Source organism: Oryctolagus cuniculus, chromosome 8, assembly GCF_964237555.1.
Source record: "Oryctolagus cuniculus chromosome 8, mOryCun1.1, whole genome shotgun sequence".
NCBI lineage: Eukaryota > Metazoa > Chordata > Mammalia > Lagomorpha > Leporidae > Oryctolagus > Oryctolagus cuniculus.
Window position 1 is genome coordinate 99,755,789 of NC_091439.1, and position 18,176 is coordinate 99,773,964.

Below are 18,176 nucleotides of genomic sequence, written 5' to 3' on the forward strand. Positions count from 1 at the left end.
CAAATGTCTGATCTTATCTAGCATTTCTTGTGCATACATAGTTTTACTCCATGATTTATTTTCATATACACCAAGCAAAACATCTGTCTTTCCTGCACTAGTGTTAGAACAATGCTAAGATTAATTATTCCCATAGGGTGTAACCTCTACTGCTATCCCTAAAAACCGAGGCACGCTTTGACAAAGATAATTACAAATGATGACCTAAAAGAGAGGTTGCAGATCTCCTTGATTTATTTCCTGCAGGCCAGGGATTAGTGGGTAAACAATGCCTTATTCATATCATCTGAAAATATGTTTTTCTCACTTTACTTTCCAAACCAGGACCCCCCTCAGCCCCTCGGAATGCCATCTCAAATGTTAATGAGACTAGTGTCTTTCTGGAATGGATTCCGCCTGCTGACACTGGTGGAAGGAAAGATGTGTCCTATTATATTGCATGCAAGAAGTGCAACTCCCATGCAGGTGTGTGTGAGGAGTGTGGCCGTCATGTCAGGTACCTCCCCCAGCAAATCGGCCTGAAAAACACCTCTGTCATGATGGTGGATCTGCTCGCTCACACAAACTATACCTTTGAGATTGAGGCAGTGAACGGAGTGTCCGACTTGAGCCCAGGAGCCCGGCAGTATGTGTCTGTAAATGTAACCACAAATCAAGCAGGTAAGTGCCATGTCCCACCACTTCGGGTATCTCAGGCCTAGCTCCTTCCGTTGTCTCTGCAGCCGGGCGCTAGGTTGACAGCTCTGTGCGAGAATACCCATCAGCTGAAAGCCAGGATGTAGATCAGAAAACATCTCAAAATGCTTTATGCGTTTTAAACGAATAAAAGCTAAGCCCACATATACCCACAGATCAAAATATACATATATCCTAATTTAGTATTTTGCTTTAAAAATATATTTTTGTATCACATACATTTGCGGGAAAGTGTTTAGTCTTATCTAATTCCATTCAGAGCATGTTTATACCTTAAATTTACTTTCATTGTTGTTCTGTTACATTCAAGTTTTTTTTTTTTTTTAATTTGTTCATTTACCTTGTGATCAGGCAGAATTTATTTGCTTATTTATTTGATTGCTTGCTTGGCATCACTGCTGAATTTTCTTTGCAGATTTTGATAGTCTTTTGAAAATTTATTTCTATTGTTATTTTAACACAAGTGAGTTAAACCAATTTTGCTAGGTTCATTTTAGCAAAATTTGAATAGCTGTGAACTGCTGTGCAACCATGTAAAAACAAATCTAAGCTCCACGTGTGTATTTCATTGTTACTAGCGAGTAGAGACTATTGTCTGTGCTGCTAACACCTCTGCATTTTCCCTTCACATGTTCGATTTTAAGCAAACCAACATGATCAAATGGAAGTCCAAGATAAACTGCAGCTGATTTAAAAACTCAGGCAACTGTGCGGAAAGAAATCATTCTAAGCCCAAGAATTACGTGTAACTTTTTTTTTTTTCTAACAAAAAGTAGAAAAGTATCTGGGAGGAGAAGATAAAGACATTAAAAGCCAAAATATGTAGCTGTCCCCTGTGATTGGACCTCAACTCAGTCCAGGGTTGTCCAGCTTTGTCCCTCACTGGTGTCTCTGCTGGGCTTTGGACTGGGAAAGCATCCTTGCCACCAGTGTGCACAATGACATAGGATGTGCATGACTGATTCACGTAATGTTAGTGTAAGCTTCTCAGTTGTGGAAGGAGGAAATGGAGTTGGTTATCAATTCTTATCCAAAATAAGTCTCAGAAACTATCGGATGTCACTTAAGAGTTTTTCTTAAGAAAAAGAAAGCGCTTAACACTGAGTTCAGGTTCCTCTGATGCATAAAGTTGGGGGAAACAGTCAAGAGTACCCCCAAATAATGCACGGTATCTGGGTAATTCAGTTAGAGTCATTCTGGACATCTTCACATATCAGAAAAATACTGGCTTTATTAAAGATTTATTTATATATTTATTTAAAAGGCAGAACAATGGACAGAGAAGGGGAGAGAGAGAGCGAGAGAGAGAGACCGACCGACTGTCCATTCACTAGTTCACTTCCCAAAATGGCCACTACAGCCAGGTCTGGGACAGGCCAAAGCAGGACACAGAAACTCCATCCTTCTCTCCCACTTGTGTGTCAGGGACCCAAGTACTTGAGCCATCTTCTGCTGCCTTCCCAGGCATATTAGCAGGAAGCTGGATCAGAAGCTGGGCAGCCAGAACTGAAGCCAGTACTCTGATACGAGATGCTGGCATCACAAATGTTGACTTAACCTGTTGTTCTAAAATTATGACCTCTCAAATAATTCTGGCTATAAAATCTATGATTTGACATTTCTTACCTAGCATATTTCTTTTTTTAAAAGATTTATTTATTTATCTGGGAGGCAGGGTTACACAAAGATGGAGAGACACAGAGAGTCTTCCATCTACTGGTTCACTCCCCAGATAGCCACAACGGCCAGAGCTGGGCAGATCTCTAGCCAGGAGCTCCTTCCACGTGGGTGCAGGGGCCCAAGCACGGAGGTCATCCTCTGCTGTTCTCCAGACCACCAGCAGGGAGCTGGATCAGAATTAGAGCAGCTGGGACTCGAACTGGCGCCCATATGGAATGCCAGTGCCATAGGTGGAGGTTTAACGAACTATATCACAGTACCCACCCCTATATAGCATCTTTCAGACTTACTTGGTCACAATAGGAAACTTCAGTTGACATTCTCTTCAGTTGAAAATTCTCTTGCTTGAGAAACCTTAACGTCCTTGAAAGACTCCATTGATGAGCTAGATACAGGAAGTGACTGTTTATTTGTTTCATGATGTGGTAAATAAATAAATATTTGTTCTAGTTGTCTTTGATGCACTGGTCCATTAGACTTCAAAGTATGTTATTTGGACTTGACTATCTTAAATGCCAAGAAAGATTAATTTTTATCTAGCTGGTTATGGCATAGCTATCACATAAAACAAACACTCATATTCAGAGCACACATCTTGTTGACTTTTGCTGGCTACTTTTTTCCCAGTTGTTCATGGTACACAGTGTAAAATTCTTCCAAGCCTAACCAAAAGTCAAAACAAGGTTTTCCTTAGTATCATCATTCCAGACCAACTCAATTTCCACAAAAATCATCAAGTCCAAGTAACTCCTCAAAAGCTTTAAATTTCAGGCTACTTGACTGAAGAAACATCAAGTACCAATCCTGCAGGCAGTGAGTTGTTGTATTTAATTTTCAGTATCTGAATATTTTGTAAATAAGCTGAACCCTATCTGGATTTTGTATAAAACTTTAGTCGCAAGTTCTTTTAAAGATTTTTTTCTGATAAATGTGTTTAAGTGATTTATTTTAGTTGTAAATGGATTAAAAATCATTGTGGGATTTATTAAATGCTATGATTATTATTATTTTATTGAATGACAGCCATATAGTATATGAATTAAAAATTCTGTTGAAAGCAGTTTCATTGAAAGTTTTGTTGGCTCATAAATTTGTATCTATTTATCATATTTTCTATGTAAAGTTTTCCCTAAAAATAACTGCACTAGGTACATTTAAGCTAGTTTATAGCTCTTTTAATGTACACATATGTATATTTTATCCCAAGAGAAAATAAGCTCAATCTAATCACAAAACAAGAATTACTATTTAATATGCAAAGGGACAGAATTCTGCATAAAGACTGAAGTATACCAAATTTTAATTGTTTAAGTGCTTGGAACCTGCCCTCAGGAGAGCTGTGTTGACATGACATCAGTGTAAGTGCAGCAAACTTGTCTCTTACTTTGGAGACTATCTCCTCATTGGCCCCAGTGTACTGGAAATATCACTAAAGTTGAGGATCCCTGTCTTTTGAAGGTGTGGTTTCTTGCTTCTCGCTGTGGTATCTGGAGGATGTGATCATCCCAGTTCACCAGACCCTTTCATTTTACTCCCAACCTTGTTGACCAGCATGATGGCTTAAGCTGTAGAGGTAGACATTTAAGAAAACAGAAATAAGAGGGTGAAAGGGCACTGTTGTTCCTGTAAAAAGAGAGGAGTCATTTTCTGGTGATCTCTATTGAGATATTTAAAGCTTGATTATCACTTGTTTGACCATTGTGTTATTTTAAATTTTATTTAAGGTATACACACTTCATGCATTTCATATATACAGCTTTAGAAACATAATGATTCTTCCCACCTTACCCTCCCTCCCGCCCACACTCTCACCCTTCTTCCTCCTCTCTTTCAGGTGCCAGGGTGTTTGTTGATTCTCTTTGGTGGATAGAACACTTTTCATTTTAGTCAAAGTGTGATGAAACACATTTTTAGTTGCCAACATTGTTTTCTTCTATATAGATCAGACAATTTAAATCTCCTTATGTATTTGTAACCCTCTTTCTTTTTCCATATTATTGATGTTGGCACAGATTCTCCTAGGAATTTGTGTTTCCTCGTTTAGTAGGAGAGGAAAGAGGTCCTTAGTTTTGCCATTTCTACAATTTTACAGCTTTTATTTCATAGACCCCTGAGGCAAAAAGGGCTGTTTTTATAGTTACAGAATAAACTTTCCAAGTACACCACAGAGGACTAGTGAAATAACTGAAAGATAGATCAGAGGTATCACTGTGCCAACTATAAAGTGGACTCAGCCCCAAATCCCATTCACCCAAGCCCCTTGTAGCCTCCATCTCCATCATTGTTTCTTAATGGTTTTCTGGTATCAGAGCTAGCTCAAAGGGCAATAGTCAATAACCTCTGAAAGGCTGGGCTGTTTACCTCCAAGCCCTTTGCTCTCCAGTGTATTTAGAAATGGTTGCAGATGCCTTTCAGAAATGCTAGCGGAAGATGAAAAGTGTTAACATGCATTGCTCTTGCCGAGGCCTTCTTTAAGGGTAGCCCCTTTCTCTTGGTTAAATGGCCATGGGCTCATAAACTAATGGAAGTCTGAAGGTCATGAAAAGGCCCTAACTGACTGGGTCACTACATTTAGATTTGATTCCTGGACTTTGTTACCATTGGGAGCTCACATCAACTGTCCTATTAGTTCAGTCTCCGCATGCCAGAGACTGTAGTTCTTACCATTCCAGCCCTACTGCCTGTATGAGATCTGTGCTCACCCTCCTTTCAGGCTGAAGCTCAGCTCTGGCTTCTTCCACTCCTGAAACCTGCTGTAACCAGGCAGTCATTTCAGTGGAGTTTCAAGCTCTGTGTTCACACATACAGAGAACAGAAGTGACAGAAATTTTTAAAAAGCAACAACATCCTTATTTTTTTCTATTGTTGTCGTGGCAAAGAGAGTGTCTCCGGGGCCATTTCTGAAGATGTAATCGGTGGATGATTTCACAGATCTGGACAATAAATCTGCCTTAAAATTTCTATTTCAGTAGGTCATTGAGTTCCTTCTCCCAGTTCATAAAAGTAATGCCCAGGACTGTAATTTAACTTAGACCACTTTCCAGTCCAGATTGTATTCAAATGATTAAAGAAGCATTTAGCACCTGTGCCAGCTACCAGGGGTAGCAGGTTGACTCTACAATCTAATCATCTACACGATTCGTTCTTGCCTCTATATCAGGAAAATGTAAAATCCATTTTCTTTCTTTTTTTTTTTTTGTAAAATCCATTTTCACACACACAGACAGCTTCCTGTGTGTGTTCACACTGAAGCTGTAGACCCTGCATGTCTCAGGTTTAAGAAGGTTGTACCACATTAACTAGATAATTGGCTCCCAAGAGGATGTTGGGTTCTTGAGGTAGAAGAAAATGAGCAGGAAGAGAATTGCTTCCTGCCTTCAGTTAACCAAGTTAGATGAGGTACGAAGTGGATATTGAAGAAATGAAGGAATGGCTTCTCTTGTCAGTTTTGGAATAGATTAAATGGTAGCACAAAGTGCTTATGTTTTAGAAGTTAAGAATATTTTGAGTCACCTGAGTTCTCCTGTTTATTTGAAAATTCTAATGACCTGGATTTCTCACTCCCCCCCCAGTCAGTGGTCCTTTTGTAAAGTGAATATATTCCATCCGCATTGTAATTCAGACAGTCTGTGGAAACACACTGGATCTTGATGAATGGCTGCCATCCGTCTTCACAGGCATCCTGGGGGCTCCCTCCTCTTCTTAGGGTCCCTTAAACTGAGCACTTGTTTGAGCTGATTATTTTATGTCTTTAGGCTCTCAGTGAATTTTTTAAAGAAGATTTATTTGTTTATTTAAAAGTCAGAGTTACATAGAAAGGAGGAGAGACACAGAGAGAAATCTTCCATCTGCTGGGTTACTCTCCAAATGGCCACAACAACCAGGGCTGGATCAGGCTGAAGCCAGGAGCCAGGAACTTTATTGAGGTGTCTCATGTGGGTAGAGGGGTCCAAGCACTTAGGCCACCTTCCTCTGCTTTTCCAGGCATATTAGCAGGGAGCTGAATTGGAAGTGGGGAAGCCAGCACTCAACCAGTGCCCATATTGAATGCCGGCATATCAGGTGGTGGCTTTACCTGCAGTGCCACGCCACAATGCTAGTCCTATATTCTTTTTTTTTTTTTGACAGGCAAAGTGGACAGTGAGAGAAAGAGACAGAGAGAAAGGTCTTCCTTTTCCGTTGGTTCACCCCACAATGGCTGCTGCGGCTGGCGTGCTGCGGCCAGCAAACCGCACTGATCCAAAGCCAGGAGCCAGGTGCTTCTCCTGGTCTCCCATGCGGGTGCAGAGCCCAAGGACTTGGGCCATCCTCCACTGCATTTCTGGGCCACAACGGAGAGCTGGCCTGGAAGAGGAGCAACTGGGACAGAATCCGGCACCCCGACCGGGACTAGAACCCGGTGTGCCGGCGCTGCAGGCAGAGGATTAGCCTATTGACCCGTGGCACCGGCCTAGTCCTATAGCCTTGAAGTACGTTTTTCTACAGTCTGCCATTTGCATATTTTTGTATTTCTCACATACTTAAAATACTAAAACAGATGAAGTTTGTTCACAAAAAATACTGTCTTCAAGAAGTACTTTATTTGAGGTGGGCATACATGATGATACACCTGCCCCTATATACCTGATATTGTCAGATTTGCCATCCTCTGACACTAAACAGATCCTTGATTCCTATCCCAAATCCATTTGTTCTTCTCCTGAGTTAAAGAGCAACCATTTTGGGGACTGATATTGTGGTGCAGCAGGTTAAGCTTCTATGTGCAATTCCAGCATCCCATATGGGCACTGGTTCAAGACCCAGTTGCTCCACTTCTAATCCAGATCCCTGGTAATGCATGGGGAAAGTACAAGGCCCAAGTGCTTGGGCCCCTACCACCCATGTAAGAAATCAAAATGGGGTCCTCTTGCCATTGTGTCCATTTGGGGAATGAACCAGCAAGCAAGAAGATTCTCTCTCTTTCTCTCCTCTCTCTCTCTCTCTACCTCTGCCTTTCAAATAAATAAATGAATATTTTCATAAATTAAGAGCAACTATTTTATATGTTTGCGTTTTCTTATTACAGAATGTTTATTTAATAGTATATACATATATTTTAATGTAATTGTTGGCTATATTATATGCCTCTTTCTGTCCAGAAATTTTCCACCATAATCAAAATGTCTTTACATTCACACATGTTGATTTTGACCATCTAACGTACTGCTTTTTACTGCTACATATGCACTACATTTGTCTTACGAACTTTCACCAGTCATAGGGGCCTAGATTCTTTGACCACCCTATTTGTAGGAAGTCTATATTCAGATTGAAGTCCTGGAATAGTGATTTTTAAATTCAGTTATATACAAGTTTATAAAATTAAAAAAAAAGAAAACAAAACAAAGTACTGGACCTTGTTGTCAGTTACTTTACCTTTTTCCTACATGGTGGACTGAATATATTTTATTATCTTCAAAATGAAATAAACAAAGAAGAAACTGTGTTTTCTTATATCTGTTACATAAGACTGATGATTAGAATTTTGGCTAAAGATCTGGACTTTTTGAGCCAAAGTATCTGGTTTCTGACTTGTCTGTGTCATTAGCTAGTGTTTTGATCTAGATAGCTATCCCAAGGCCACGGTTTATCCACTTATAAAGAGCAATAAAATAATATGCATATGACATAGGATGATTACAACAATTAAATGAGTTAATATTTTTAAAACAGCTAGTATAATATCTGGCATGTAACAAAGTACATGAAAATGCTATCATAGTAACACTTAAGAGACTTTTCAGTAATATTCCAAATAGTATGAATTCATGGGATAAACTATGGGGAAAATAGGGTTTGGACTTTATGAGTATAATGCGTAGAAAAAGATGAACATTTGAAAATGAAAATAGTGACTAGAAGTACTGACACTATTGATAACAAAAGTCACCTGCTATAAGCTTGGATTAAACCAAGAAAGTTCTTCTATAATGTGGACTAAACGGACAATGATTTTTTAAAACATTGAGTTTAATATTAACATTGAATCTTTCTAGTTTTGTTAAATATCCATAGCAATAGCATAAAGAAACAGCAATGTGATAGTATCAAAATAAGAGCAAACTGCGAAGATACTTTTTGTATAGAAAACATTCAGAATTTTTATTTAAATCAGTATGTATTTGAAAAAGTATAAATCTCATTGACTACATCGTTTTCACATGGGGATGGGTATTTGGTGAATTATTGAATTTTAAAAGGTAAATATCTGGAGAAAAAATGTTTTGTTTAATTACATATATTGGCCTCACACTGAAGTGTCTCCGTCAAGATTAGATTTCTGGTATGGTTGCCAACAAATCCTTTAAATTTTGCCAACTGAAGCTGTCTGTCTATTGTGAACCTGGCTTGCTTGAGGCTCTGGCTTGTGCTTGCTACCATGCCTGTTTGCTGTTTTGAAAACCGTTCAAAGATGAGATTCTAATGCAATGAACATGTCCATAATTCATCACTGTTAGTTAATACGGATTAGAGGATTGTGTGGACCATTTTTAGAACCTGTCAACGTGCATGCTTTGTTCATTGATGAAAACTTAATGATTTTGTTCACTGACTAACTTCGCTAGATACTCACCTAAAAGACTGCAAAAACACTACAGGGCCTTCTGTCTCTTCTCTTTCTCCCTGTTGGGGCAACATGAAGATCTGAAAATGATGCTGAGCACATGTCAGCACCTCCTCACGTTTTTATACAAAGAACTTCATTTACCTCTCTTTATTTGATCCTAGCAATATCCTCATGATAGAAAATTACTGTTGCCATTTTTAAACTGGAAGATAAATATGTGTAGTGATTTTCCCAAGATCTTGGATCTGTTAAGTGAGGGAATAGGAATCTGAATCAAGGAATTCTTACTCTACAGCTGTTATATTCTGAGTTACTATAGAGCGTCACAGTGCTGTTTCCTCTATGGGAGCCTGTTTTCTTACAAATTATCCAAGATAGCTCCATTTTCAGATCCTGTTAAATTGCTGCTTCCGTGCCAAAGCTGCTTCTGATCTCTGATATGAGCCAATTCTGCCTCCATGAGGTTACTCTGAATACAGGGCTCTAGAACTATCTGTTCTCTCTGCTTTTCTAAGATGTTTCCTGGGAACAGGGGAACAAGAAAGTTCACATACTTGTGTTTGTTAATATAATTCATTGAGAAGTTGTTTGATGGCTTCTCTTATTCAAATCAGTGTTATAATTCCAGTTACTATAGAGATGTTGTCTGAATACTATTTTTTATTTATTTGACATTTCTTTTTTTTTTTTTTTTTAATTGAGGATCCAGATCCAGATACAACCCTAATTCATAGGTTTAGGTTTTCAGAACCCTGAAATAGATATTCTTTAATGTCATGCTTAAATAGCCAGTCTACTTTCTTAATATGTCTTGTTTAGACACTGTAATCTTGCCAAAAGGATTCACTGAATATGACTAAGTCCATTCTTGAAAGATTTTATGCAATGATTACCGTGCTGTTTATTGGAAATTCACAATATTTTTCATTTAAGAATTACCTAAACATGTATCTTAAAGTGCATTCTCGTAGACTCCACAGCCTAACTGTATGATTCGTGTCTTCTTTAGGCACTGTAATTATGCCTTGTGTAAGTCTTGTCAGTGTGCTTTATAGATGTCTTATAGTAGTGAAACCACAGATGCAAAATCATGTTTAAGTCAAGCATATGCATGAATCCACTGTTATATTATAAACCCAGAGTACTTGGGATACAGAAAATTTGTGGCACAGTGTATTGAAATAACTTTTTCAAGTGGTTTCCCTGAAATTAACTCCCTGACATTCAAATATCACGTATTTATTCACTTTCTCCTGTATTTATTCTACTCTACAGAGAATCCTGAAATATACTGAAGTAGTCAAAGCCATGCTCTGTCTATATAGGATCTTATTTTCCCACTGGATAAAAATTGAATGATAAAGACTAATGAAATAAGATAATTAGTAAGGAATTAATGCAGTTGGGCATTAAAATCAATAGTGATAGCATCACATTCATTATTTTGAGTGACTGCATGGATTGGCCTGTGGACTTCACAGTGTCTTTTTTTCTGTCTCATTTTCCTCTATTATGACATGGGTGTGTCTGTGGAAACTTCACTCAAGTCTGCTTAATCATGGTACACTTTTGCAGTGATTAACAATTGATTAAAATTCATTTTCGCAACTGCTCTGTTGTCTATTTACGTGTCCATGCCTTGTTGAGGAGAATCAGTGCCAGCATAGTCAATTTTAGTGATAAGACCCATTGTTCAATGAACTGTTAACACACAGTGAAATGAGAAAAAACTATCAAGATTATCTTACTATTGGGAGCATTTTTATTTTCTCAGTTGTATTACATTTTATTAATAATTCACATGCCATTTGATACTTCATTGAAATAGAGTCAAAGCAACTTACCTATGTGTACTTTGGCTCCAAGACAACAATATTTTCTTTTTCAGAAGGAGCACATAGATTGAAGAGATTTTTTCCAGATGGAAATGTACTCCATTAAGCAAATTTCCTTTGAGTACCAGCTTTTTTTCTCACTTTTTTTTTTTTTACAAATTTTCCTCCAATAGAAGAAGATGCAATAATTTATTGAATTTTCAAGCCTTTAAAGCCCAAGAATATGACCTACATTAAAAACTGATGCTTGAATTATGGCTCATTTAATAATTTCTAGACTTGTAATATGAGCACAGTATATATACAATATTTTTTTTCTGACACTAAAATTTCTCTGATTTTATTACATCTGCTTGTTTAAAGTATACAAATTTAGAGAGTCTGTGTCTATTTTTTGAGTTATCTTCTTTCTTCCCTAATAAAATAGCAGGCGCTATTTGAAGATGAAACTGATTTTCTTAGGAATTATTAATCATTCAGTTTATTTTTTCTATTAACAGTATATTCATAGTAGGAAGGCTTCATTTCATAGTATATGCACTTAATGAATTTTTGATATGCTATTCATATAAGAGGAAATGTTTCTATGTCAGAAAAAAAGTTTCCTTCAAAAAAGCAAATTGATAACATTTTGAACTTAATATGGGTAGTGGTAGGGCTGCTACTAATGGTTTCTATTTTCACCCATTTCAGATAACTAAAGTATCTGAGAATAAAAGCATTCAAATGTTAATGATTTTCAGTGTTTCCCAATAAGATGGTGTCATCAGTACCCTCTGAAGGAAAATATACATTCAGTTTCTCCTGGAATTTACAGATATTTCTCCAGACTTTCGCCTGGAAACATGAGTGGTGTATCCATAAAGACTGTGAAATTACTAAACGTAATTGATGGGGACTGTAAACATCATGCAGCTTTATGTTTTTCTCTGGTATCTAACTACCACCATTATTTCTAGTCCTACAATTTCTCTACTTTCTCTAAGGAAAACATTCATTGCTCTATGTCACTGTGCTCTTTTCGAGAGATGGTATGAAGTAGTTGGTTAGTACAAGGCTGCAGAGGCAATGAATGTTCTGCAACTATTTAGAAAATATGTACTGCAGGTATTTACTTTAGAAAAAATGTTCTGCATATATTTAGAAAATGCTTCTGTAGCTTCTTCAGTTACTTTCACATGAGATTAAATTCTTGGGCTAAAATTGTAAAAGCCTTTATAGAGACAAGCCATGAACATCTTTAGAACCAGATACAGTGTGTGTGTGTGTGTGTGTGTGTGTGTGAGAGAGAGAGAGAGAGAGAGAGAGAGAGAGAATATCACATTGGTTGTTGGTGCAGCTGTACTTTGGTTTGACAGCACACTGCTCTCCTTTGGATTTATTTCATTAAGTGTATAGTTTATTTTTCATATTTTCATTTGTAATCAGGATTTATCCTAAAACTCTGTGTCCTTTAAACTTATTTTAAAAATGCTGGCAACGGCAGTGGTGGTTGTAGCTAAACTATTTGGTCCATTTCAAGTTATCCTAAATTTTAATGGGGTATGTTAAATAAATTACCTAAGAAAGGGTCTAAAATATTTTTGGTGAAATTAATACAAAATCCAGAATCTGCTTTTGTCCTGAATGTGTTCCTCTTTCCAAGCAGTTCTTAAATAATCCTTACACTGCTCACTGGCGTCTAACCCTGTGGCTTCTTACTCAGAAAAACTAAAGGTATACCAGCCTTTTTCTGACCCAAATATTGCTTTGGTTTTTAATTCTCCCATGAGTCATTTTTCCTTACACAATATTTTCTAAAAGACAAATGATAAAAAGCATCATCCAGTACCATTTTTGCTCATCACAGCAACTCTGAAGTATATAACTTGTATCTCAATTTTATGCACAGTTAGTAATCCAGAGATTTAAATTCATAGTTACTATAGCAGCCTTGAAGCTGCAAGTAACATAAATTCAGCTAGAGCATACTTAAACAATGCAGAGGTTCTGTTTTATCATGGAAAAGCATCGGTTTCAGAAGAGCTGTGATTATGAATCTGTCCTCTTTTCTCTGAGATTTGCACAACTGGATCTTCTCAGTCTACTTGATATCAAGCTGCAATTCTCCCTTCACAGCAAAATGACTAGAGCAGTTCCAGAATTTATGTATGTACCACATCATCCAGAAGGCAAGAAAACTTTGCTTCCTTCAATTGTTAAAAGACTCAGACTTGACTCTCAAGGGCCAGTTTGAGAGTCCATATCCAGGAAGCCATCACTGTGAGGAGGAGTTAGGAATAAGCCAGCTTGTCTGTTCTGATAGATGTTCTCTGTGGAACTCCCGATGTATCCAGATGTACAGGGTTGATGGAGTTGCTTTGGGCATTAGAACTCAGCCAGCATGTTGTAGAGCATTGTTCTTATCCGTAAGAGTTTTCTGAAGGGTTGCCTCTTGGTATTCCAAATATCCCTGTGAGTAAAATCCTTTGCTCCTGGAAAATCCAGTCCTACACACAGATACTCACACACACTGACACTCAAACAGGGATACACACACTCAAATATGATACTTCAAAAAGTCCATGGAAAAATAGACTTCAAAAATTAATTTTGGGTGCAAAAAATCTTGGAATCAATGCAGAGGTATTTCACGTGATCCATCTCATAGATGTTTTGAAGATAACACATGAGTATTTTTTTTTCCTTTGAGTAGTTTTTGTATTTCCTTTGGAAAATTATTTTACCCTTCCTATCAGTCTGTACCTACTTGTTCCTCAGAGCGCTGCTCTAGAACTTCTTCTCTTGTCACTAAAAAAGTGTTAGGACATTTAAAAAAAAAAGTGTTAGGACATTTCATTTCAAAAGTGTGTACTATGTGAGAAACCACCTCCAAACTCACTATCCCCTGGATGTACCTGCTTGCCTTACCTTGCTTCCTTAACCTCGTGTAATCAGGGCAGGTTGCATAGTTAACTATGTTCCTTCTGGCTGCTAGTAAAACAAATTACCACACTTAACCAACATTTATTGCCTCAAATTCTGTAAGTCAGAAATACAAGTCTCTCATGGGCTAAAATCCCAGTGTTAGGAGAGCTTAAGAATTTATTTCCTTGCCTGTCTTGCTTCAGGACTTCTGCGTTCTTTGATGATAGTCCCATTTCTCCCTCTTCAAGGCTATCAGCGATAGCTTACTTCCATGCATTGCCTTACCTTGGCCGCCTCTTCTCCCTCCGTCTTCACTCTTATGTACTGTTGTGATTATTCTGGGCTCACCTGGATAATCCAGAATAATTTATCTGCTCATTAGCAACCTTTATTCCATCTGTAGCTTTAACTTCCCTTTGCCCTTAAAATGTACCGTATGCAGAGGTTCTATGGATTAGAACATGGGTCTCTTGGGACGGCCTTTATTCTGCCTACCACAGTGACTTTGTTGATGTTATTTGAACTCTTATGCACATGAAGAATAGAAGACAGGCTGCTTTAAGATGACTTGAGTTACAATAACTAACCTTTTCTCTTTATGATCTTTAAACTTGCAACAGGTCGGCCAAGGTTTTTATCATAATAAATCAGGTTTATGAAATAAATAGCGTGTCATCACTTCAAAGTAATCTGTTGCCAGAAACTTGTAAGAAGTCTCAAAAAATCACAATATTGGTTTTCCATCTAACAACAAGGAGGAGCTGCAAAGTCACATGACAAATGGCATAGAGATTGAGGAGTTGGAGAATTAGGGCCATTTTTTGAAACAAATCTACAATCGTTGGAATACTTTCCTAACTGAAGAATTTACTTCTCACTCAGAAATCACCAGAAGAACTCTGATTTATTTTGTGAGCATGCAAATTCTCTTTTGCTTTTCCTCTTCCCATTCATATATGTTGTTCAGACAGAGTGGCACCCTGCCTTATTCCCCGTGATTATTCTGAGTAGAAAATGAATTAATCATTGTAACTTTGGTTTGCTATGTGAGTATCTCTTGAGAACCAGAGTTAAATTTTACTCTTTTTTTTCTTGTCATCTTTTTGTTATATCTTTCATAACCCACTCCTGTGTTCCAGTGGTGATTTAACAGGTACCAATTTTTGTTGCCTCATTTCTTGCTGTATGTTCCCAGATGTGGGCAAGATGTGGGAAATTTGTGAGAAGCAGCTGCTGACTAAAGTGCATTGGGTTTGCTTCCTTAGACATGAATGAAATGATACAGAAAAGATGCAGCCATCCTCACTGAGTATCTGACTTTAATAACAGGCCTGTTTGCCATAAAAGCAGAAAGAAAAGAAACAATCCAGGAATGACTGTGCTTATCATCAGGTATTGTCAAGTGTGCTTTGACAGTTCCAATACTTTGGTGTGTTTTTTCCCTAAAAATGTCACATTTAAGCTTCAGTAACTCCTAACTAGTCTACAACTAAATTTATCTATCACTCATTAGTTATCACTTCTTCCGTTGTTAATATCTTGATCCAAACCACCATTGTTTCTTAACTAGATTCCTGCGATAGTCTCCTAATTCATGTCCTTGTTTAGCATCTTGACTGCTATAGTTTATTTTCAATATAGCAGCCACCAGGATCTTTTAAAAACATATCAGTTGCGGCAGGCTGTGGCTTAACCCGCTATGCCACAGCATCGGCATCCCATATGGGTACCGGATTGAGACCCAGCTACTCCACTTCCGATCAAGCTTCCTGCTAATGTGCCTGGGAAAGCAGTGGAAGATGGCCAGTCCTTGGGCCCTTGCACCCACTAGGAAACTCAGAAGATCCTGGCTCCTGGCTTTGGACTGGCACAGCTTTAGCTGTGTGTCTGTTTGGGGAGTGAACCAGCAGATGGAAGACCTCTCTGTCTCTCTGTCTCTGTCTCTCCGTCTGTCTCTGTCTCTGTCTTTCTCTGCCTCTCCCTCTTTGTAACCCTGCCTTTCAAGTAAATAAGTAAATATTTAAAAACAAAAAAATCAATTGATATACATCCTGCTCACAAGCCTCTACTGAATTTGCATTTTATTACAAGACATAATCCTATGGGAACTGGGGCTTTTTCACTCACTGGCTGATCGTACGTATCTCCCAACATCTTCTGGCTCACTCATTTCGTGAGATCCACTTGCTTGTTTGCTAATCATTAAACTTTCTGGGGTTATTCTGTCCTCAAGACATTCATACTTATTTTATGCTTGTATAGAATTATCCTCTCCAAAATATTCATGCTTTTCCCCACCTGGGCCACCTTTGATTCAAATATATTTTCAAAACCATTTCATGACTGTGGGGAGCAACTCGGACTAGACTGTTACTGGAATTAAGACTTATTCTATGCATCTGCTCTCCCACAATATGGCACTGGGAGAGGAGGAAACAGCTTCTACACAGCTGCCTCCAGTTCAACCAATAAACTGTAGGACCTGCTCCTGATTGGAGGAGAGCAGCGTACTTGGCGTGGGTAGCAGAGTTGGGATTGGTGGAAGAGGACTATAAAGGAGGAGAGAGACAACATGCACCAGGAACACCTGAGGAACATCTGAGCAGCCCCCGAGAGAGCCGGCCAGTGGTGTGCCGCTCCCCCGCGGAAGTGGGGAAAGTGGCAGGGGGAACCGCCCTTCCACGGAGGTGGAAGGGACGGTAGCCAACCCGGGAAGAACCAGCAGCAAACCCGGCGAGGGCCAAGCAGACAAAAGAACAGTGCAGGGTCCTGTGTCGTTCCTCCACGAAGAGGGGGAGCGACAGTGACCATCCCATTTAAAAGGATGTGCCCCCACCTCACACAGCCACACACACACGCACACATACACACAGCCTTTATCCCTCTAGATTTTTCTATTCCATACATCAGCATTTTGTTTTTCCCTCTAAAACTATGTAGCTTACTCAGTTTGTACGTTTTTCCTAATTCTCAGATCATTTGCTATTCTCATTCTGGAAGATGTTGTTACATAGTGTGACAGTGCAGGACTCTATGGGGGAGACATCGGTCTTGCTCTGATTCCCTTCGCTTTTTGTTTGTTGGCCTCTAATCAGTCATTGTGCATGTATTATTAATGACTGAATTTGCAGCAGCTGCTATGCTTTTTACATGTAACAGGTACTAATGAATATTTAATGGATGAATAAATTGACATAATTAATTGATAGTTTATTGGTTTCAAATCAGGAAAACTAAGCATCTATTTTAATCATAAAACTTTTTAAAAAACATTTTAGTTATTTAATCTGAGGCAGAGTTACAGAGTGGGGGGGAAAGCTACTGACAGAGAGAGAGAGAGAGAGAACACATACAAGTGCTCCCATCTGCTGGTTCACTCTTCAAATGGTCACAATGGCAGGAGCTGAATCCAGAAACCAGGAAACCCATCTGGGTGTCTCATGTGGGTGGCAGTTCTCAAGCATGTGGTTCATCTTCCACTGCCTTCCCAGACACATTAGCATAGAGCAGGATTGGAAGGGAGCAACCAGAGTTCGCACGGGAGCCCATATGTGTTGCCAACATCACAGACGGCAGCTTAGCGCACTGCGTCACAATGCTGGTCCACGTGTTATTTCATAAAGAGAAAACTGATCTCCTTGAAAAAATACTAATACCAATTCTTTGTGACTCTTTCATCACCTCCAGATCAACTTTGTTTCCAAGATGGATTATTACAATTTCATCAACCTTGGCCTTTGGTCATAATTTTATGATTTTGTGTACTTTCCTCTTCAAATGCTTTTTAAAAATCGACTTTGGGGCTGACATTGTGGTGTAGAGGGTAAAGCCACTGCCTGCAGTGCTGGCATCACATATGGGCACCGGGTTGAGTCTTAGCTGCTCCACTTCCAATCCAGCTCTCTGCTGTGGCCTGGGAAAGCAGGAGATGGCCCAAGTCCTTGATCCCCTGCACCCTTGTGGGAGACTGGGAAGAAGCTCCTGGCTCTTGGCTGCAGATCAGCGCAGCTCCAGCCATTGCTGCAAATAAGGGAGTGAACCAGCGGATAAAAGATCTCTCTCTGTCTCTCTCTCTGTCTCTCTCTCTGTCTCTTTCTCTCTCTGCCTCTCCTTCTCTCTCTGTGTAACTCTGACTTTGAAATAAATAAATAAATCTTTAAAAAAATTGACTTCATCATGTGTGCATCATTCAGCATTAAAATTTCATTGTTATATCAAAATCATTGTTCATTTTAATGATCACAACCTGTAGATTTTCAGATATTTGTAAGATTGTATAAATTATTATTTATTGAAGTTAGGTTATTTAAGTTTTTTTTAATGTGCTTGTTTCTCATTTGGTGTTGCTTTATCAGTTCTTTGAGGCAGATTGTACCTAGCTTTTTTTTTTTTACTTTTTAATTTCCAGGCAAACCAGTCATTTTAAATTGATTAGAAATAGAAAAAAAAAT

General features: G+C 38.6%; 1 protein-coding gene across 13 annotated transcripts in view; it reads left to right on the forward strand.

Annotated features, from left to right (window-relative positions):
• EPHA5 (EPH receptor A5) overlaps positions 1–18,176 on the forward strand; it is a 368,448-nt gene that overhangs the window by 184,284 nt on the left and 165,988 nt on the right. For 6 of the 13 annotated variants that reach the window (XM_008267805.4, XM_008267806.4, XM_017347528.3 and 3 more), the window contains exon 5: positions 325–660. The exons of 6 other annotated variants lie outside the window; for them this stretch is intronic. In XM_008267805.4, the coding sequence (XP_008266027.3) occupies positions 325–660 (336 nt within the window). Of the gene's footprint in view, positions 1–324; positions 661–1,340; positions 18,007–18,176 lie in introns of those variants that run through there. One more of the 13 variants, XM_051819770.2, reaches the window with a different exon arrangement.